The sequence below is a fragment of the Antechinus flavipes genome, chromosome 2 (assembly GCF_016432865.1).
Source record: "Antechinus flavipes isolate AdamAnt ecotype Samford, QLD, Australia chromosome 2, AdamAnt_v2, whole genome shotgun sequence".
NCBI lineage: Eukaryota > Metazoa > Chordata > Mammalia > Dasyuromorphia > Dasyuridae > Antechinus > Antechinus flavipes.
Window position 1 is genome coordinate 261,135,164 of NC_067399.1, and position 23,284 is coordinate 261,158,447.

The 23,284-nt window shown below is 35.3% G+C and overlaps 1 protein-coding gene and 1 non-coding gene across 2 annotated transcripts; both read right to left on the reverse strand.

Moving 5' to 3' along the window:
* Positions 1 to 1,901: 1,901 nt before the first annotated feature.
* LOC127546589 (olfactory receptor 6S1) lies at positions 1,902 to 21,485 on the reverse strand. Its single transcript, XM_051973617.1, has 2 exons — positions 21,378 to 21,485; positions 1,902 to 2,870 (listed from the first exon to the last, which is right to left on the reverse strand). The coding sequence occupies exons 1-2, from the start codon at positions 21,483 to 21,485 to the stop codon at positions 1,902 to 1,904; spliced, it is 1,077 nt and encodes a 358-aa protein (XP_051829577.1).
* TRNAL-UAG (transfer RNA leucine (anticodon UAG)) lies at positions 21,383 to 21,464 on the reverse strand. Its single transcript has one exon. It is a non-coding gene; the product is annotated as a tRNA-Leu (tRNA).
* Positions 21,486 to 23,284: the final 1,799 nt, after the last annotated feature.

The window sequence follows — 23,284 nt, forward strand, 5'->3', positions numbered from 1 at the left end:
GTCCCTTGCTTCAAGTAGAACACAGGTGTTCATGCCCTTCTTGACTTCTCAGGAAGGGTGAAAACACCAAAGGGAAATGGGGAGCCAAACCAGACATTGACAACAGGTTCCTTCTGGGCTGAAGGATCTTATACCTTACCCAGGGTTCCCCCACTATCTGTGGCCCTCTACAGAAGAGTAGGGGAGAAATAGATTATGAAGGATTTTGAACACCAACCAGTGAATTTTTCAGTTGATTATGGAGATGTTAGGGAACCACTGTAGTTTAGTGAATATGAAGGAGGATGCTTTGGTAGGACTTGCCAACTATGGAAAAATCACTTCATTTACTGACTGGAGGATGGACTGGGTTGTGGAGAGATAGGCAGACCAACTAACAGACTATTGAATAATCCAAATGTAAGAATGAAGTTCTGCACTTGAGTGATAGTAGTATCAAAGGTCATAAAGTGCCGTATTTCAGAGATGTTGGAAAAATCAATAAGCCTTTGCAACAAATTGGATAAAGGAGTTGAAAGATAGCGAGGAGTGTAGGATGACAACTAGGTTGTGAGTTTGAGGAACTGGGAGGCTAGTGGTTCTCTGGACAATAATAGAAAACAGAATTGGAAGGGCAAAAATAATGAGTTCAGTTCTAAGCATGTTGAGTTTAAGATTTTTATGAGACATTCAGTGTAATACATCTGAAAGGCAATTGCAAATTCAAGCCAGTTTCTATCAACCACTCTTTCCCAGTGGTATAAAAAATTTTCAACATGACTATATTTTTGGATCCTTTTAAAGATAATTTACTCACCAAGCTCTTGAATTTAATTGTCCTTTATCTGGAACATCTCTGTACATTTATTTCTTCATCACTATCTGATATTAGATTCTTACTGATGAACATCACCTTATTTGTTATCTTTCTCTCATACCAGTTTCTGGCATGAGCCCATCTGTTCCCCAGCACCCTATGAGGTAGATAGTTGCAAAATTACAGAACATAGTTTTTAGAAAAAACCATAGAAGCTACATTATTTATCACATTCAATTGGCCAGTAAATACTCATTTAAATTGTCAGTATTTCCCAGAATAAGTTCATCTCCACCCCAACTTTAATAAAAATAAGTATGAATTTTATAGAAGACAGGGAAGAAAAGTATTATAATTCAAGATAATATGCCCCAATGACAAGAAATAAAATAGTCTTTCATGAAATTTTTACCTGAACCTAGATGAAGAAGAAATATGGGAAGCAGAAGAGCTGATCAAAAGTTATTCCCCATAAGCCCTTCAGGGGTCTCAAGCTTCCATCACTATTGGCATTTCTTTAGAGTCGGAAACTAGTCCCTTGGTTCAATTTTCTTTATTTCTTTTCCATCTGATAGTAATTATTTAGGGATAACAAGCAGGTTTAAAAAGGTTCAAGAAGTCTATACAGACTTGATCTACTGGCATGTCTTTCTGTGCTCATTGGTAAAAGGTCTTGTGAACTTTCATATTTGTGGCAAACTTATTGATTTTAAGGAAATTTATTTAATCAGAAAGAGTCCCTCAAGACTGTCAAAAAATTCATTTGATATTTGTAATTGGCAATGACAATTTTTTACTTGGTTTGGCTTGTGAATCCTTCATTAAGAAAAAGAATATTTAAAAAGAGAGAAAGAAAAGGAATAAGGGCTAGGTGATCCTTTTAACTCTTTGTTAGTTCTAGAATTCTGCAGTTTGGTGTTGCTGAAGATGTTAATAGAATGAAAATGGTAGTGAGAAAGATTTTTCTAAGACTGAAGGACTTATCCCATATGGAGACAAGACTGATTCTCATGCAGTACCAAAACAATAGGCAGAATGCAGAGGTAAATTAGATCTATGCTTTCTTCTTAATTTCATTCTTTTTCCTACCATAGCTCTAATGATATCAGAGATGCCCAGAACAAACTAACACTTTTTTAAGCATATCTTTTAAAGCTATCTTCACTCTTTCATTTCGAAGGGTGTAAATGACAGGATTCATTAGTGGTGTCACAAACGTAGTCACTACTGTCACTGCCCAGTTTGTGCCAACAGAACTACTTTGTGATGGTCGGACATAAAGGAAGATGGCACTTCCATAGAAGAGCGTAACCACCATCAAGTGGGAGGTACAGGTAGAGAAGGCCTTCTGTCGGCCTGAAGCTGAGGGTATTCGAAGGACAGCCAAAACAATGTGACCATAGGAAGTGGCAGTGAGCAGAAGAGACACCATGATGACCACTGAAGCCAGAGCAAAATCAACCTCTTCCAATTGCTTGGTGTTGGTGCATGCTAGACGAAGCAGCGGACCACTATCACAAAAGAAGTGTTGGATCACTACATCCTGGCCACAAAAAGGAAGCAAGGCTACAACCACGGTAGGACCAATCACAGGGAGAAGGCCCCCTGCCCAGCAAACCAGAGCCAATCGTAAGCATATGGCCCCACGCATCAGTATAGGATATCTCAAGGGGTGACAGACAGCCAGGTAACGATCCACAGACATGATAGCCAGAAGCAGGAACTCAGAAGCACCAAGGCAGAAGTAGAAATAGAATTGAATAATGCAGGCAGTGAAAGAGATGGTATGCCGACCTGAAAAGAAGTTAGACAGCATCTTGGGAATAATCACCGAAGTGATCAGGATCTCCAGGAATGAGAGGTTCCCCAGGAAAAAGTACATAGGAGTCTGCAGGCGGGGATCAACTCCTACCACACTTATAATGACTATATTGCCCATTAGTGTCAGCAGGTACACTAGCAGGAATATCGAACAGAGCTCAGTTTGCAGACTGTGAAGAGTGGGGAAGCCTGCCAGGATGAACTCAGTCACACCACTGCTCTGATTCCTGCCCATAGCCACTAGTTTTCTCACCTGTTGAACAAGGGAAGGATAGTCATGATGAAAGAATGCACATCTAGGTACTTATCTGCCCCTATCCTTCTCATTTTCTTTTCTCATTGAGACATTATACCAAAACCAGATGGAGCTAAGGTCATCTTCCAACAGGTTGGATACCTTTAAAGAATAGCTGAAGTCTAGGCGTAGAAACCTAAACCTTCAAAATAAAAAGCCTGCTTCCTTCACTACTACCTTTCTCAAACTAAGTTATGTCTTTTTTTCATTGGCAAACTTAATGAAAAAATTTACATAGATAACACAAACAAGACTGGGAACAGGAGAATTTAAAACTGGTTTGCCTCAGAAAACCAGGCACTATTTGATGCCATTCAACCCAAATCAAACCTGGGTAATCCCATTTGTCCATGCAGAAGTGACTTAATTTTTCTATCACTTAGTCTGTACTCATTTTCTATTAGAGACAAAATCAAAAACTGAGGGTTTTTTCCCCCCTTGTTCAGAGTAAATGTACTCATTGAATCTCAGAATTGTAAAAGACTTCACAGACTACCTAGTTTAACCTATATTTGATTGAGAATCCCATCTACATATAATATCCTCAAGAAATGTCTATTCAATATTTCCTTGAGATTTCCATAAAAGGGAATTCCTACTTCCTAAGGTAATAAAAGCTACTTTTAAACTCTTCTTTTAGAAGCAATTAGGTATGTGTGTATATGTATATGCACATATATACATGCGTGCTCGCATACATGCATGTAATATATCCACACACACATACATATATATTTTTATATATACACATATAATATGTATGTGTGTTTGTATACCACACTGGACCTGGAATCAGGAAGACCTGGATTCAAATCTAGCTTCAGGCACTTAATAGTTTGTGTGACACATTTCAGTATTTTCAGATGTAAAAAAGAAAAGGATAATACCCTCTCAGCATTGTTGAGAGAGTCCAATGAGGTTATATTTACTTAACACAATACATTTAATAAATGTCTACTTCCTTCCTTTCTTTCTTTTGGATACCTGTAATTGTTAGGAAGGTTTTTCATTTTTAGACTTAATAATTATTTCTACATATACCTATTTTGCACTGAATGGGTATAGCCGCAGTCAAACTGTGATTTGTGATTACCTTAGCTTTTAAGCTTACTTAGCTTTAAAAGGCCAAGGTTTCCCATAGCTTCCAGGGCCATTTCCAAACATCCTGATCTATATTTGGTCACTGGACCCAAGTGGCTCTGGAGGGGAAAGTGAGGCAGATGTCTTTGCATAGCTCTCCCTCATTTAAATCCAATTCACTTGTTTTTTGAGGCATCACCTCCTTAATGTCATAGTCCTCTTCAAGAATGATGGACAAACAATCTAGTTTTCTAACTATGCCCTCTGGTGACAAATTGTGCAGATATATTCTCTTTTCTACATGAGAACTGTTGCAATACTTTGTGACTACCATGATGACCTCAGTCTTTACTTTTTCACAATATGTATTTTCAATTCATCCTCATTTGGCATTGTCTCCAATCCTTTCAACATCTTGACCATGCCCAAGCTTGTCATTATTTTTCTTAAATGTTATACTCCAGATGTGGGCTGACTAGGGCAGAGGAGAATAGGACCAGTAAGTCAGTCAGTCAATAAACATTTATCACTATGTCCCAGCCACTCTTCTAAGTGCTGGATCAGAATCTCCCTCATTCTGCACACTTTGCTTTCTAATGCAACTTAAGAGGGCTTTAATATTATTTCTCTGACTTTTCATATTATTATTCATATTGAGACCACCAAGTCTTCTAAATCCTTTTTTAATTCACATTAATGGCAGTATGATTGTGCCTTCCCCTATTTTGTATTATGAAATTAATTTTTTAAAACTCAAAGGTGGACTTTATGATGATCTTTCTTATATTTTGACTAACTAGATTTGACTCACTCTTTTAATCCATCAAAATTCTTTTGTATTCTGATTTTGTCATCCACTGTCTTAATTTTATGTCATCTGCAATTTTACCAAATGCAACATTTATACTTTATCAGTCAAATAATAAATATTTGTTTAAAATCTTTCTATGTGCTAAGTGCTAAGGATTCAAAGAAAGGCAAAAGATAGACTCTGCTCTCAAGAAGCTCATAGTCTAATGAAGGATTCAACATGTAAACAATTAGGTCTAAATTTGTCTCTCTTTCCCTCCCTTCCTTCGTTCCTCCCCCTTCCCTTTCTCTCTGTCTCTCTCTGTCTGTCTGTCTCTCTATCTATCTATCCCTCTGTCTCTCTCTGTCTCTCTGTCTCTCTCTGTCTGTCTGTCTGTCTGTCTCTCTCTCTCTGTCTCTCTGTCTCTGTCTCTCTCTCTCTGTCTGTCTCTCTGTCTCTGTCTCTCTCACCGCCTCCCTCTGTTCTCTGTCTCTCTAAATTCGGAGTTCATAGGTACATGTTCCAAGTATCTGATCTAAGATTTGAACCGAAGATTTAAACCCAGGTCTTCTGAACACTTGTTCATTATTTTGTCCATAGATAACATTTCATAAATTGACAAATGTCTTACAGAGAAATAAGAAGGCTGATGCAAACATCATATGATCCAGCTGGAAGGCACCTTGAATCCCTATCTTTTCCTCTTGCTGTATTCTTAGAGATGAGATGGAAGCTACAGGATGTTAGAAACAACACTGGATGTGGAAAGAGAGGATTTGAATTAAAATTCCAGCTTTGTAAGACATGCAACCATTAATATTTCAAGGTACATATCTAACTTTGGTCAAATCTAGGCCTTGGTTTCCTCTTTTGCTCATTTAGAACATTGGGCACTCAATTTCTAAAGCCTAATTTACATATCTATGATTTTTTGATATTATAAATCTGAAATATGGAAAGCACATATGCATTGACCAAGACCACATAGATAGTAGGTAACAGGGTTTGATTTGAATGTAGACCTTCTTATGTAACAAATGAATGTGTAACATGAATATTGGGGTAGGAAGTCATTGAAAGTCACACTTTTAAAAATTCCTGCACTAGAAGTTCATTTGTAAAATGAGATGGACTGAATGTATGTGTGTATATGTGTGTGTGTATTTGTGTACATGAAGCCTGTATTCATTTGTGTCCCTCTTTCTAAAGTCTTGTACTTTCATGAAACAACTCCCATCTTTCCTCACTTTCCATATGCTGAAAGATGGTTCTCATTCATTTCTGACTCATTTAGGAAAACAAGGGGTGACTAGTTAAATCTTCAAAAACAGAGATGCCATATGATTTGCCTAGGGAATATATGACTCCCAATTCCAAAGTACTTTTAATTGAAACCACATCAAATCCTGGTCATTTATAAAGTCAGAAGGAAGTCCTCCAAGCTCTGGGACCCAATAATAATAATTCTTATTGATATAGTATTTTGGGAGAGACAAAACCCTTTCTTTGTAATAATCCAGTGAGGAAGATAGTGCAGATATTATCTCGCTTTTAAAGCTGAAGAAGTCTGTTGGGAAAGTTAAGTGACTTTTGTATAATTATTACATGTCCAAATTAGGATCTGAATGAAAACTTCTCAAAGTTAGATATACTCTATCTACTCTATGAGTAGCTCCAGTTCTGAGTATGATATTTCCTGGGAAAGATTATCCATATCATGGATTTACTTTTTTTAAAAAAATTTTTCTAGCTAACAGAATAACAATATTCTTATCCATATACTGAGTGATCTCTGAAATCCTCTCTTCCTTATTTGCTCTTGTAGTATTTTCTTAAGCAAAAACTTACTTAATGTTTATCACAGAAAAACAATGATTTGCTTACATAGAATTTCTGAGCTGTATTTGATTATAATTAGACAAGTCTACCAGAGCCGGGGGAATTGCTATCCTCTGGTTTAAAAAAGAAAAAAGACTCTGGAGAAACTCTCATCACCAGGTGATAAGGATTTTTTACAACACCAGTGTGTATTAAAAATTTGCTAGAATTGTTGTAAGGCTAATCTATGCTTATCTACAAATGGAAACAAATCTAAAATTCATTGTTCTTAAGATAGCATTCACTTTGAGTGACCAGTTGAAGGAGGAAGACATTTCCTTTCCTTCCCAATAAAAGCTCTCTGGAATTATCAGAAGAGTGTCCCTTTGATGAAGATGGAAATAAGAATTTACTTTCTATTGATCTTGCATCATTTCCTTATCATACTCTTACCCTCATGGACAGTTTCATAGTTCAGGTAATGATAGCAAGTCTATCTTTTAATACTTCCATATGGGAAGAGTAATTAGGAAAAAACTAGGGATAATAGGATTGGGTATTACTGTCATTCTTTTCTGGTGCTTTCCTCCCTGGGTGTGGCCCAAAGACACAGCCTTTCTGCCTGATCTTGAGTGAGCTGACTCATACCTGTTCTTTTTAGGGGTTATGAGGTCCACATGATAGACAGCATCAGAAGATCAAGGATCTTCTATTTAAAGTTAGAAGGAACCTTGGACTCAATCCAAATCTCTCATTTTACAGATGAGGAAACCTGAGGCCTAAAGAGGCTAAATTTCTTGTTCAAGATCACATCTCCCACCTTTGAAGGTTTCTACTAATCTTCACAATATTGTCCCAGATTCTTTTCTTAGGGTGTGGGGTGGAATTAGACAACAAATTAGTTTAAACTGCAATTGAAATTAAATTGTAGTTCAGTCATGGAGTTCCCTGAATTATCTTTATTGGACAAAAATTTTACTGAGAAGGAAGAGTAACCTTACACAGCTTAACAAATCTCAAGTCTCTGTTACTGAAAAAACTCAGGGAATAAAAACAAACAAACAAACAAACCACCCACCTCTCTATACTTACAGTTTCTTTTAAAATGTGTCTACTTGGAAGAAGTTCCCTTTAAGATCAATTCTTTTGCTCTCAATAATTAATTTTATATGGAATATGCACTGGCTTTGGTCCATTCTTTGTGCTTCAATTTCTTCTTTGGTTCCACACAGTGTTCTGTTTTAAGGAAAGAAGGTGAAGAAGACTTTTGCTTCTGAATGGTTCTCTTTAATGAGAGAATCCTTAATATGTAATATTAGTAGCAATAACTGGTGAGGGTGTTTCATACACTGAGAACTGAATCAAGAAATAAAAACTTGGAGGCAAAAGGTTCTCCCCAGAGAATGAGGGGCCGAGACAAAGAGAGGATCCAGTTTCTGGAAGACTTAAGGGGAATTTATGCTTTAATGAAAATTTCTCAGCAAATCTGAAAAAAAGCATTAAGTATGCAACAATGGTTTGTCCTTCAGCACTTGTCACATTTAGCAAATCATCTTGACCCAAAGAAAGTTCAAATCATGGTTCTAATGGTAAATAAAATTTGAGATTGGGAAGGACACTACCTACCTATTCTCATCTTCAACACTCCTTTCTTTAAGACATTCTTGAGGTTGGGATGTCTCCTACACAGCAACTAGCAAAAATTCAGTTTCTTTCCTCTGAGTATTACGTAGGATATTCAGAAATTGAGGTAAATGACAGATGAGGAGGCAAAAATATCATGAAATTGGCATGTGAATGATTGGGCACAAGGAGACACTACACATCACATGTTGAGAAATTCATCTTGAATTAAATCCAGCAAAATCCTATCTCTCTATAAAACACATTCAATTACTGATTCGAGAAGATCCATAAATGTTTGGAAGTCTTCATTTGGAAGGAATTCTTGAAAAAAGAAAAATATTTCCCATTCTACTGCCTCTGCCTTGAAGAACAGCACTTTAACCTAATTCAAAGAAGAACTGTGTTTTAAAAAGCAGAATAGGAAATGGAGACTATTGTCGGTGCTGATCTGTGGAAAGGAGAAGTTATATGTATTTAGACAAGAGGAGAGAGAGAGAGAGGAGAACTTTTCTTGTATTTGAGAAAAATGGAGAAAAATCTAATTTGTAAGCATGATTTTGTCCTTTGTCCAAACACAATAGTTGAGTCAATGGAGGCACAGATGAAATTAAAAGTCACATAATTTAGATAATGCAAAGATTGTTTGTACCTACAGCCAATCACTTTGGATTCTAAAATTTTGTTTATATCTCCAAACATAGTGGAATGTAGGAGTTTTTCCATGAAAACAATCAGATCAGAAAGAAATTAGATAATATGGTTCCCAGCAAATAACTCATTGAATTAAAGGAATTTTGGATTTTATAATGACCATTTCTACTTACAATAAAGAATGATTTTGGAAACACCACTGTGATTCTGAATCTCAATTTTTCCACAATTTCATTGTTAGAGGTCTATTGTAGAGAGAACTTGCATCTGAAAAAAATAATTACCTTCTTTGCAAACACAGATAAACAGTAATAAGTATTTAATGGACAAGTGCAGGAGTTTTCTACCGATAGGATTTCAAAATTAGTTATACATACAAATATAGAGGAAGGTTACTCTCTATTTCTCCTCTGATGTAGCTAACTGGGTAATACGCTGTCAAATACCTCAGATCAGACAGATCATTTTTTACTTAGTAGTTACATAATTTATCTCTAGCCTGATGATTATTTGGCAGATGAGTCAGCCAATGACAGGGATTCAAGCACATTGAAACTTGTTTGTATGTCCCTTCCTCTCCCCTCTGGTTAATTCAACAACCACCACCACCCCCAAAAAAAGGCAACTGTATGAAAGCCAAGTGTTTTCTACTCCTCTAAGAATAGTCCAGTGAATCTTCAGCTTTCTGGTGAATGTCTTGTGAACTACTCTCTTAAATAGTTTGGTTGATTTCCAGCTGGAACATGGATATAATCCAATGAAATTGATGTCCCCAAATACAGCATACCTCAGTGTAGTTATATTCTTGGACCAGAAAATACTTCATATCAAAATTTCAAGAAATATGTCTTATCCAGATGGCAAAGTTTATGAATGTTAGGAATATTCTCCCTGGAGATAATAACATCTAATTCCATGGAGTTAATCAGTTAGCCACTTGGGAATGTTAAGTAACCTGTGGGGCTACTCCGAATTACCACAGAGAAAGTCTAGATTCTAATGAGCTGCAAAATCCATCAGGAATCCAGGTATCTGAGCATAGCCTGATTTCTGAGTCTCAAAAAGAAGAAACACAATGTAGAAAAGAAAAACAAAAATCCTCAGGAGGTCAGAGACCACCAGCTAGAGATCAACTGTTCTAATTACACCATTGTTTCCTAAATTGGAGGCTCAACAAATATGAAAGTAATCGTCATTGATTAATGATGCTTTGAAAAGCACCTACAGAATGCAAAATATTATGATAAACACTGAGCTAAACTCAAAGGTCTCTGTCCCTATGGAGCTCACATACAGAATAATCTTAAATATCACTGGGAATTTCACCTTATAGAGAATGTGTGAGGGTGGGAAAGTAAGGGCCATACTATGAATAAGGTACAGGACCTTCTCAGAAATTTTCCAGAGAAATATTTGAGGCTCAACACTGGATAGCTTATGATTTGACTTGAAGAAGCAACTTTCTTAATGACCCTTGAGTAGAAAGAGCTGCTGGCTCAATAAATATTTAAAGAGGTGTGACCTAAACTCTGCTCTTTCTTCCTTTTTTTGTTTTGAACATTAGAGTAAATGTCCCTGAGCATCCCCTTTGAGAGGTAAGGACTGTTAGTGCCATTCTCTCATCTCCACAGAAATGAAAAACTTCAAATACTCAGCAACTAAAACACATGTATAATCTTGAGCAAGTTGGTGTTTTATTTCTTGCAATTAAATGGTGATTCCCTATATGGGTGTGTCCAGACCTGGAAGCAAACTCATGAACTGAGAGGTCCAAGGATCTCGGCCCCTTTAATTGGATGCAATTGGATACAGGAAAAGTTTTTTTCATTGGAGAAAATGGCCACCAACAGAAGGAAGAGATTAAATCCTTGTGATGGAGACACTAAAATGAATGTATACAGATTATTTAGACACCAGATAATGATAGGCACCAAAAGTTGGGGTTCAGTCATGTGACTTATTCATAAGGGACATTTTCCTTGGCAAAAGATAGATTTATTCAAGGAAGGGCTCACAGACAAAATGAAGGAATACAACAGACACCAGGAATGGTAAATATGAAATAGGTTTGGGAGACCATATGAAAACAAGTTCTTCAGTTGAACTCACAGAAAGGGAGCATCCCATGAGATTGGGGCACGCCCTTAACTGGCAGGCTAACTCCTGAAAGGGACTTAGCACCCTAAAAGAGTAAGCTGTAAGGAGGAGAAAGTGGGATTGGAAGTATAGAGAAGTTAGGAGAGCTGCTACATGGCATGGGTAAAGGGGAAGGGAAAGGAAAAGACACCACAAGGCAGAGTGCCGTGGGGGACTGACCCAAAGGAAGGCAGCAGCCCTAGAATGGCTCATAAGTAGATTTTATAGGAAAATTTAACCTCAGGGACATGCCTGAGATTTCTTACAGGACATGGCAAGGTGAGACTACTTGAGACCTCTACAGAGGGTGGGATCATGAAGCTAACTTGATCTTTATCAGTGCCTTCTCTCTGCCTGCCTCAGGGATCAATTCTTTAGTTTCTCTCTGTCCAACACCCCATTGAGGACCTCATTACCTGAGTGGTATTGATACAAAACCTGGAACTAGTGGGAATTGTTTGGACATTGTAGAGACTAGGTCAAATATAAAACTCCTAATCCCACAAACTGCTTCTTGTTCTAAAGTGTAATTAACCCTATGGAGAGTTTATTGCAGGTACATCATTCTATCCTGGTTAAATCTTTTTGTCAGTTCAAACTTATGATTTATATATTAAGCCTTTGTTTTGTGTGGAGGAAAAAGGTTCCCTACTTTGGTAAAAAGTCAGAAGGTATATAGGGTTAGGGACGTTGGTTCTAATTTACACACACACACACACACACACACACACATATAAGTAAAAATAATTTATATTTTAGGTATGGTTATGTTTGGGACAAACAGTTGAACAACATGGCCAGCCCATTGGAATCATGCTCTCTTCAGCAGAATTTGAAGGCTTCATAGGTCAATTTCAGAAAGGATCTCAGATCTTCAGAATCTTCTCAAGGCAATTTAAATAGAATTGATACAATTTCCTGAAATAGCATTGACTTATTGCCTAGGTTTTATAGACGTACAACAATGAGATTACAACAGTTGTATAGACCTTCAGTTTTATAGGGATCCTAATACCTCTTCTCTCCCATATCTTCCTTCTGAAACTCCCAAATACTGAATTAGAACTGGCAAACTCGTCATATATGTGTACACCCCTATGAAGTATACTGTAAAAGTAAATGAACTTATCCCTAGCATTCAAAACTTCTCCATTTGCTAGGAGAATTAATACCATTTGAACGTGAAAATAATATGTGCTGATCCACATTCATTCTCAGTAGTTCTTTCTCTGGATGTGGATGATCTTTTCTATCCATCGTTTATTGGGATTGCCTTGTATCACTGAATTGCAGAAAAGAACCAACTTTTTTACTAGTTAATCATCACAATCTTGTCAAACCACAATTTAAGAAGCTTTGGACTAGGGAATCAACAACAGTAGCAAAGAAAGAGCTGGAACATATTTCAGGAACAAAGAACTATTTAAGCAAATACAGAGTACAATGAGAGCCCATTCTATGATCACTCATTGATTCTGCAAGAATTTAATAAAACCTACTATCAGCCTGGCATGGTAATAAGCCAAATACAAAAAAAAAAAAAAATACAATCCCTTGTACTCAAGGAGCCCATATTCTGTTGGGAGAAACAATATTTACACAGATAACTTTTTTTAAAGTATGAAATGAATCAAAATAATTTTGGGGGGATGTGAAGGGAGAGATGAGGCAATCTGGAAAACTTTGTCTTGAAGGAAGCTAGGGAATGCAGGCTATGAGGAAGATATACATTCCAAGCATAGGGATAGCTTGTGCAAAATCATAGAGAAGGAATATGGAATGTTGTGTACAGAAACAATAAATGATAAAACTGTTGAATAGTTTTGGGAGAAGAGATATATAGGAAACTCAAAACAGCCCCATACACTGACATTTACATATGCCCCTTGCTTATTCTTGTTTCCAAAAGACAGCCAAGCATTTCTTGTCTATGCAGAAGCCTCAGAGCAGTTATAACTAACGACTACTATTACAAGCGTAGATCAGAAACTTTCTTGGTTTTAGAACCAAGGATTCTGCTATTTTATTTGACTGCTTATTCCTAATGTCAAATCATAAAGGGACAGTCCCTTCAGGTACATATTAAAGGCCTTCCTGAAGATATTTTCTTATTTTTTGGACAGCAATACAACACATAAGTAGCCTTTCTATCTTTTATGGACACTACGTTTTCACAGCTATCTTGTTAAAAAATTATTTAATTAATTTATTTTTGTTACATTTTAAGCTCTGATCTTTCTTCTTCCTCATCTTCATTAGAGAAAGTCACCATCTGACACAGATTTATAAATATATGTAAAATCATACTAAGCATACTTCTATTTAGCTGTTCTTTTTCTAGAGGTAGATATCTTTTTCCTTCATAAATCCTTTGTAATTGATTTGAGTATTTATAATATATAGAATAGTTTGGTCACAATATTCTCCAAACAATACTGCTTTTACTGTATACAATGTTCTCTTGTTTCTGCCAAATTTCACTTTTCATTTTGATGTGGTTTGAATGGTCTCAAATTCCTAATGGTCAAGAGATTAGTGGCAATAAGAGAGTTGTTAAATATTGCCTTTAAATCCGCCCAGGTTTAGGAGTGAAAGAATTCACTGATTCCCGAATTATTAGTTGCAAAATGAAAGTTTATTGTTGGATAGAAATCAGTTTCTAGTGGGACATGGAGTTTTGGCACTGAGAATGCTTTCTCAGTGGGCAGAAGGGTCCTGGCAACTGAGCAAGATACCTAGGACCATCTGCAAAGACCTTAGTTTAGAGAAGCTGTTATATTGGGTATCTTGATGGGGGGGGATAGCCTAAGCTGATCAGACCAGGATTCTTGGTGGGGGCTTCAGGAGCTGAGGTTCCCAGGCTTAGATTCTTATCAGTTTTCAGCCCAGATTTCCTATTGGAATGAACAACACTTCAAAGGGGTGCTTTTTGACTAGGATTTCTAATTGAATCAAAAGCTCTGGCATCCTGGAAAGATAACTTATCTGGGAGGGATATGCCTTCCCTAGGAGGAGCTGAGACTCTGAAAGGGATCACAGATCAAAAGGAAATACAGTTTCTTAAAGGGACCATAACTTTAGTAAAGGAAATAGTTCCTTCCTGCTTCAATTGTCATTTCACTTTTCATTATTTTATGCAACTCTTTTTCATTTTCATTTTCTCTCATTTTAGTCAATCTGATAGGTATAAGTTGATATCTCAAAGATGGTTTAATTTGCATTTCTCTAATTAATAATATTTTAGGGCATTTTTTTCACAAGATTGTATATAGTTTTGATTTCTTCATTGAAAAACTGCCTGATCATATCCTTTGATCATTTATCAATTGGAGAATGACTCATTCTCAAAAATCTGACAAAGTTCTCTATATATTTGGAATATGAGAACTTTGTCCAAGATATTTTATGAATTTTTTTCCTAAATTTTTTTTATTTCCTCCCAAGGTTAGCTAAATTGGTTTTATTTGTACAAAACTTTTTTCATATAATGTAATCAACATAGGTATTTTACATCTTATAATGCTCTCTATCTCTTGTTTATTCATAAATTCTTCTCCTATTCATAAGTAACGTGTACCATGTTCTTCTAATTTATTTGTGGATCTTCCTTTAGGTCATATATCCATTTTGATCTTATCTTGATAAGCATTGATCCATAACCAATTTCTGCCAGATACTTTCCATTTCCACAATTTTTGTTCCAAAAGTTTAAAACTTTGCATTTGTTAAATATAAGGTTACTATAATCATTTACTATGATATATTGTATGTATTCTGTTTCATTGATCTACCTATTTATTTCTTAATCAGTACCAAATTGTTTTGATAATTACTGCCTGATAGTATAGTTTAAGATCTAGTACTGCTAAACCTCCTTTCTTAACATTTTCCATTAATTCCTTTGACATTATATTGTTCTTCTAAATTAATTTTATCATTTTTTTGCATAGTGAAATAATTTTTTGATAATTTTTTTGGGAAGCATTGAATAAACAAATTACTTTAAGTAGAATTGTCATTTTTATTACATCGGCTCTGCCTACCTATAAACAATATTTCTTCAATTATTTAACTCTTTGTTTTTATAAAAAAAAAAAAGTACTTTACAATTATATTCATGTAATTCTTTAGTTTACCTTAACAGGTATGCTTGCAAATTAAATTAATGATGATTTTTATAACATTTTTTATCCACATGTATTTGCTGAGAATTGCTGCAATGAAAAAAAAAAATCTACTGTTTGTTCTATCACTGCTCACTGGTTACCTACAATTGTCATTCTTCTGAGAATTTGCTCTTTCATGATTTGCAGACATAGTACCATTAGACAAATATGGCAGGTTTTAAAAATAATCTTTTCCATTAAGTGTCATGCCAGTGAAACTGGGGCAAGATAGATTAGAGAGTTTTTAATATTTTATTTAGATTTCTGAGAGGGAGAGATTTTCTGGGACAAAAGGATTTATTTTGGTCTGAGGGCTGATGTCACAAATCATTCAGCAGTGAATGTGAGATTCCAGTGAAATATGTATACACTTGGCTCCAAATGACTAGGGTGAACAAAGGCGAGGGGATGGAATCCGGGCACTGAGAGCCAGATCGGACCAACTGACAGGTGTGGGGTGAGGACCATAAATTGTTACAAAGTGGGAGTAAAGGAGATAGTCAAACTAGAGCCAGGAAGTCTGGAGAGATAGAGGTAGAGGATGTTAATTAGGTATCTGAGACAGGACATCTGGAGCCTTATCTTTTGGAGTGCCATAGTGCCCAGCTACAGCCCTAATTATCTCAATCCAAATGAACAGAAAAGGGGGCAGTTATAACCAGGGGGATTGAGGCAGAACAATTCAAGGAACTGAGGCGGAGCAATTCAGGGAAACTGAGGCAGGATAATTTAGGGAACTGAGGCAGGACAATAAAAGGAAATTGGTACAACATAAGGAGCAGTACTTTTGTTAGTTTATTTTGGCATTTTATTGATACTTTAAAAATGTTTTACTGGACTTTCTCTTGTAAGAAAGAAAAAGAAATGAGAAACCAATTGACAAAGCAAATAAATCTGTCACATGAAATATTTCAGTCACATGGTTTCTCATTTATCTACTGAGAGAAATGTGTTTCCATGTCTAATGATTACCTGTTCACAGAAGTGCATCATAAGCTATAAATGTTTCTTTACATGGCCTTAAAGGAGGAGTGGTAGTCCCTGGAGGTCTTTTTTTTTTTTTTAAATCATTTGTGAACACAGAGATGGTATCCTCTATTTCTTTTGTAAATCCTGTCAAATGTCCTAATAGCTTTCTAGCACAGAGTAATCTCTTACTGAATAATTTTTCATAAGGAAATGAGTGGGGGGTTTTGCAGCAAAAAAAAAAAAATGGTAAGACAAAGGTAAGTTTAATAAAAGTGAATAGGAGAGAATAAAAGAGAACAAAAGAGAATAAAAGAGAATAGGAAAAATAATTTTGAAGGAAAACAGAGGAAAACAAAACAGAAATATTGAAGACAAACCACAAACATAAATACATAAATAATAATAGCACCATTAACATCTACAAAGTGCTTTAACGGTCTTTTTCAAAGATAGAAAATTAAAGTTATGTAGGCAAAGAGGGGAGAAGAGACTTATTAGCTTCTTCCACAAATATTAGGTATAAATTGTTCTTATCACACCATGCTGCTCAATTGGATTTGGGGCTTTAATTACTCAACAATTGCTCATTGTTTCCTCATCTATTGCTGATACTATCACTAATTGGTGTATACACTTTATTTTCCCAAGCTCCCATTGCTCTTACTTTCCTCTGTCATTGATGGTAGTACTTTGCTAACCCATGATTTCTTGTATTGTCCAAAGTTACCCCACTGACACAATATTGAAAATGTTTGATTGATACACAGGAAGTTCATTCAAACTGAATTGGATCTTAAAGGAAGGAAGGGAGGGAGAGAGGAATTTCAATGAAGAAATGGGGTCAGGAAAGGTGACATTCATTCTGGGCCTGAGGGATACATGACTAAAATTCTGAGATGAAAAATGCCAGGATGAGAAAATTTGCCCTGTGAATAATTTTAAAAAATAACTATTCTCAAAATTTTTAGCCTCAAAATACCTTTACACTTATTAATTATATTAATTGACCTTAAGAATTATTGAGGAACACAAAGAACTTTTGTTTATATGGATTACATATAATCAAAATTTACCACATTAGAAATTAAGACTGTTAAGATATTTATCAATTCATTTAAAAATAAGAACAAAAAAAGTAATAACACAAGTTAATATAAATGATTTTTAATTAAAAATAAGTATTTAAAAAAAAACAAGGACAGTGTCCTTTTACATATTTAAAAAATCTCTTTAAAGATCTAGCTTAATAAAGACAACTAAATTCTAATTTTTACTTCTTCATTTTATTTCTTATGATATGTAATTTTGGATGAATATATGGAGAAAATCTGACCTCACTGAGATGTACTCAGAAAAGAAAGAAGTATTTTATTAGGCTAATGACATCATTATATCATTATGAAAATCATTTTGATCTTAAGAAGCTATATGGATAACCAAAGTTCTTTAGACAATAGTTTGAGAACTGTTGGGTTATTAATATGGAGAGTCATGTGAGATAATACTGGGAAGTATGCTTGGAAATAGATTGTGTAAGTTATTTGGAGTCACTGAATTTATTTAAATGAGGAATGATACAATCAGAGCCATGTTAGAATTATTCATCAAGTAGTAAGGTGAAAGAAGAATTGCAATTGAAAGAGACTGGAAGCAAGAATTCTAGAGCTCCTGTTCTGAATTTCTAGGAAGACATGGACAAGAATCTTCCCAACAATAAACAAGCATGGATAAACTGTAATCTGCATTATGGAAAGGAGGCTGGAAATCAAAGTGCCCACAAATGTATTTGAATAGGCATATATTACAATATTTTAAAAATCATAACTATTTAATGAAACATTGTATATCAAAGCTAGAAGATACCTGGGAGAACATCTAGTCCATTACTTTTGATCTGTGGAATTGAGATTCAGGATCATTCAACAAATCAATGGTAGGACCAAGACTGAAGCCCAAGACTGATGACTCCAGGATTCTTCCTTTCTTATTAGAATATGTTTTGTTTTAAATCTGTAACTTAATAAATACCAAATAAAATGGGCCTTTTACATATACATAATAGAACAAGAGTTGTACATGAAATCTGTACTACATATAATTTTCCTTTCTTTAATAAATTCAATATGTAACTTTCAAATTTGTCATGCTTATCTGTGATTCTTTCTGGCCTTTTTGTTCTCTGCTATAAAATTTTATAATTGCTTCAAAGACCCTCTTTTCCTTTCCTTTCATTCCTTCCTTTTTTCTTTTTTTTTTCTTTCCCTTTTTTTTTTATTATAGCTTTTTATTTACAAGATATATGCATAGGTAATTTTTCAGCATTGACAGTTGCAAAACCTTTTGTTCCAACTTTTCCCCTCCTTCCCCCCCACCTCTTCCCCCAGAAGGCAGGTTAACCAATACATGTTAAATATATTAAAGTATAAGTATAAGTTTATATAACTTATATATAAAGTATAAGTTAACTTTCACTGGGTGTATCTGGTTCAATTCATTACTGTTCTATTGGAACTGATTTGGTTCATCTCTACTTTTTTATTTATTTATTTTTTTTTTGGCCACTCCATCCCTGGCCTCTCTCTTCTTTCTACTCTTATCCTTATATTAAAGAAAAAAATTTAGGGAGAGCAGAAATGAACCATCAAACAAAACAAATTCCCACATTGACTATATGTCTTTTCTACATTTTGAGTACATTATCTCTCTCTTAGCTAGTGGGTAATCAACAATCCTTTGGAATATTGTACTGATAAAAGATTTTAAGTCTTTCAAAGTTTTTTTCTTTATAATACTGTGGTTATTTTATACATTTCTCTTCTGGTTTTCCTCATTTGACTTTCTATCAGTTAATATAAGTCTTTGATATCTTTGAGGTTTTGGTTCAATAGTGGTTCCACAATTTTTTTTTTTTTTTGTTATACTAGTGCAGTTAATGTTTTTAAATGTTTACATAGCATTCTTTTTAAGACTACTTATGAATATCTATTTGAATTGGTAGACCAGGCTCCTAGAGGGTAGCAGTAATCTTAAGAATTATCAGGATAATCTTAATTCACATGCCAGGAAACTGAATCATGTCCATGTGAATTGCTTTAAGAAGATTCTGAAGATCACCTGGCAGGATAAAATACAGACCTTTCTCAAACTAAACTGCCAAGCATTCCAATTCTACTGCAAAAAGCACAATTTCGTTGAACTGGCCACATTGTTTAAATGCCAAATGTACATTTGCCAAAAAAATTATTTTATGGAGAGCTCACACAGGGCAAGTGCTCACAAAGTGCTTTTCAAAAAAAGGCAATAAAAGGATGTTCTCAAGAGTTCTCCTAAGAACTTTAGATTGTATGACATGGGACACACTTAAGCAGGACCACCCAGCATGTTTTGCCCTCATCAGAGAAGATACTGTTCTTTATGAACAAAGCAGAAACGAATTAGCTCAAAGGAAACTTAAGATGTGCAAAATTAGGGAAGCTACCCCAAATGCTCAGATGGACTATTTGTGTCTGACATGTAGCAAAAAATTCTGAGCTTGTATTGGTCTGATCAACCACAGTTGGACACCTTGTAACTTGACTCTAACGTAATGCTGTCATTTTGGTCCTCTTGAAGAATGAAGGACAACAACTACCAAGAAATGGCTTTAATTTCTTCTTCTGAAAATTGTCTTTTCATATCCTTTGACCATTTGTCAATTATGGAATGACTTGTATTACTATAAATTTATCTCATTTTCTACATATTTTAGAAATAAAACCTTTATCAGAAACACTGTGAAAAAAAATTTCCCTAGCTCTCTGTTTCCTTTCTAATCTTGGCTGAATTGGTTTTGTTTGTGCAAAACCGTTTTAATTTCATGTAATCAGAATTATTCATTTTGCATTTTATTATATTCTCTAGTTCTTCTTTGGCCACAAATTCCTCTTTTTCCCAAAGATCTGACAGGTAAACTATCCCTTGCTCTCCTAATTTATTTATAGTATCATTCTTTATGTCTAAATCATGAACTCATTTTGACCTTATTTTGATATAGGGTGTGAGATATTAGTTTATGCCTAGTTTCTGTCATATTATTTTCTAGTTTTCCCAGCAATTTTTATCAAACAGTGAATTTTTAATCCCAGAAGCTGGAGACTGGATTTATCAAATACTAGATTAGTAGAGCCATTGACTATTATGTTTTATGTACCTAACCTATTCCTCTGATACATCATTCTATTTCTTAGCCAGTACCAAATAGTTTTGTTGACAGCTGATTTATAATATAGTTTTAGATCTGATGCAACAAGGCCATCTTCCTTTGCATTTCCCTTCCTGTATTAATTACTTTGATAGCCTTGATTTTTTGTTCTTTCAAATGAATTTTGTTATTTTTTCTATGAAATATTTTTTTGGCAGTTTGGTTGGTATGACACTGAATAAGTAGATTAATTTAGATAGAATTGTCATTTTTATTATATTAGCTCAGCCTACAGCATGAGGAGTTTATATTTTTTCAATTATTTAGATCTACCTATTTGTGTGAAAAGTGTTTTGTAATTGTATTCATAAAGTTCCTAGGTTTGTCTTGAAGTAGGATCCCAAATATTTTAGATTATTTACAATTATTTTAAATGGAACTCCTCTATCTCTTTCAGTTCTGGCATTTTCACTGACTGTATCTCATGCCCAAAAGGCTCTTCCTCCTCATTTCTGTCTCCTGGATTACCTGGTTTCCTTTTCAAGTTCCAGATAAATTCCCATCCTCTACAGAAAACCTTTCCTCATCCTCTTGAATGCTAGTCCCTCCCTCTATTTGATTATCTCCAATTTATTCTATATATATGTTATTTGGACGTCGTTGTTTGCCAATTGTCTCTTTGAGGTCAGGCGCTGCCCTTTACCTTTCTTTTTATCTCCAGTTTAGCATAATTACCTGACATATTGTAGGTGTTTTATATGTATATAAATTGACTGATCCTTAAAAAGATCTGGGGGGCTAAAAACATATAGCCTTCCTCAAATGTGAAAGATTTATTTAACAATTTTAAATTAATATAAATTATTAATATTAAATATAATAAATAAAAATATAAAAAACATCATATAAATAATAAATTAAATAAAACAAATTTAATTAACTAAAACCACTTGGGTTCCTAACTAAATTCTTTCACGCACATGTTTATGTCTAGTATAAATTAATAAGAAATCTAAACAAAGTAAATTTTATTTTAGCCAAAAACTAACATTTATGGCAGCGGTGGGATTCGAACCCACGCCTCCGAAGAGACTGGAGCCTAAATCCAGCGCCTTAGACCGCTCGGCCACGCTACCTACATTGCTGTTACTCGGCATTCGTCTTTATCTCCTTGATTGAGGTCAATTCCTCGCGTGATTTTCTTCTAGATTCTGTTCTGTATACAAAAATAAAGCCGAAACACTTTTCCTATCTTTCATTTAAAGATCTTCTCAAACGTTATGATCCGTCTGCCATTTCCTGATCTAGGCCTTTCCCGGGACGCGAGTCCCGGACAAAGATTCTCCTCGCTAAATTCGAGATCTAGTTTCTGCGAGAACAAAAAGCATACAGACACTGTCCAAAGGGAGCAGGAAACTAGGAATCTGGGATCAGCATTTTCCTGGCACTTTTCTATTCTTTAACTCAGATTTGTGTTTGGGAATCTGGAGGACCCTGGAGCGGGTAAAGAATTGAACTGAATCTTGGAGCAAAAAGAGAGGACTCCACACGCTTAATAATAATACTCCTTTGTAAAAAAGCCTTTATGGTCTGACTCCAAACTATCTTTCCAGCCTAATTGGCCTTTTTCCTGTTCTATTTTTACAAAACTCATAGCTCCAGTCTCCTACTCTTTCGTTGGTCATCTCACAGATTAGGAATACACTCCCTTCCCCTCCCCTTTCTTTCTCTCCTCTCCCCTTACTTCCCCTTCCCTCTTTTCTCCTCCCCCCCCCCCCCCCCATCCTTCTTTTTCTTTAAGAAGCAGTTCTAGTGCCAAGAAAGCTTTCCTGACCTTCTGTCCTCCCCATCCATAGTACTTCTTGCCCAAATTTCTTTTAATTTAGTTATACTGTAATATATTATACGGGCTAGATTTCTTTTTTTAAGGGCCACGTTTTAAACCCAAAGCACTCTGGTTCTCATTGATTGGCCAATAATAGTCCCAGTCCCAAACCTCACGTGGTTATTGCTTGTACCCTGGTGATTCGGAATATGTTAATAGCAATTGTTTCTTTTTGCCCAGAAGCACTGAGGATCTTTCCCTTCCAGATAGATTTTTTTTTTTTTTGACTAGCTAAAAGAGGCCATTCTTTGCCTCATTTCTTACCCAGCCTTATTCACTGAATAGCTAAAAATCACTGAATTTTACCTCGAGTAAATTGATTCTAGGAAAAGACCTTAGCTTAAAAAGGCCAAGGTCTCCCACTGCATCAAGAGCTACCTACAATCGTCCTGATCTATATATTTCCTCTGGATCCAGATAGTTCCAGAGAAGAGAGTGAGGCTGGTGATTTTGCACAGTTATACCTTATTTGAATCCACTTCAGTTGCTAGTTATGATATCACCTTCCCAATATCATGGTCCTCTTGAAAAATGAAGGACAAATAATAATTTTATATACTTGTATGTGTTTATATTTGTGCTTTATTTAGTTTTCTATATACATTTTCTCTCCATAAAATGTAAGCTCCTTGAGATTAGTGATTGTTTCAGTATTTGGTGATTCGTTGGTTGATTGATTGCTGGGGAAAAGCCCAACCTTTTCTTCTGGACTAGGAGAAAAAAAGAAAATTTCTAATGAATATTGGAATCTGTCCAAAGGCCGGATAAGGAATTTCCTCCTCCTGGTTACTGACTTCGGAGAGCCATAAGGGAAGAAGAAGGCACAACAAATTTATGTTCTAGAATGAACTGCTGTTTTCATTGTTTCAATTTTTTGTTAGTACTATGTAGATGTTTTTGTTCATAGTATTAGGGAAGAGACTGGGGACATAGAATTGCGACTGTTGAAATGTCAGTTGTTATTGAAGAAGGCGTGTTGATGTCCCTTAATCAGACATAAAGCTGAAAAGGTCATAGAAACCACTTTGCCTAATCTCATATTATTTTCCAGATAAGAAAACTGAAACTTCT

Bases quoted from the DNA above. Each gene is read 5' to 3' on its own strand.
- LOC127546589 (XM_051973617.1), bottom strand. From the start codon at position 21,485: ATGCCGAGTAACAGCAATGTAGGTAGCGTGGCCGAGCGGTCTAAGGCG. The intron at 2,871-21,377 runs GTTAGTTTTTGG...CTTGTTCAACAG, and splicing joins ATCCCACCGCTGCCATAAAT to GTGAGAAAACTAGTGGCTAT.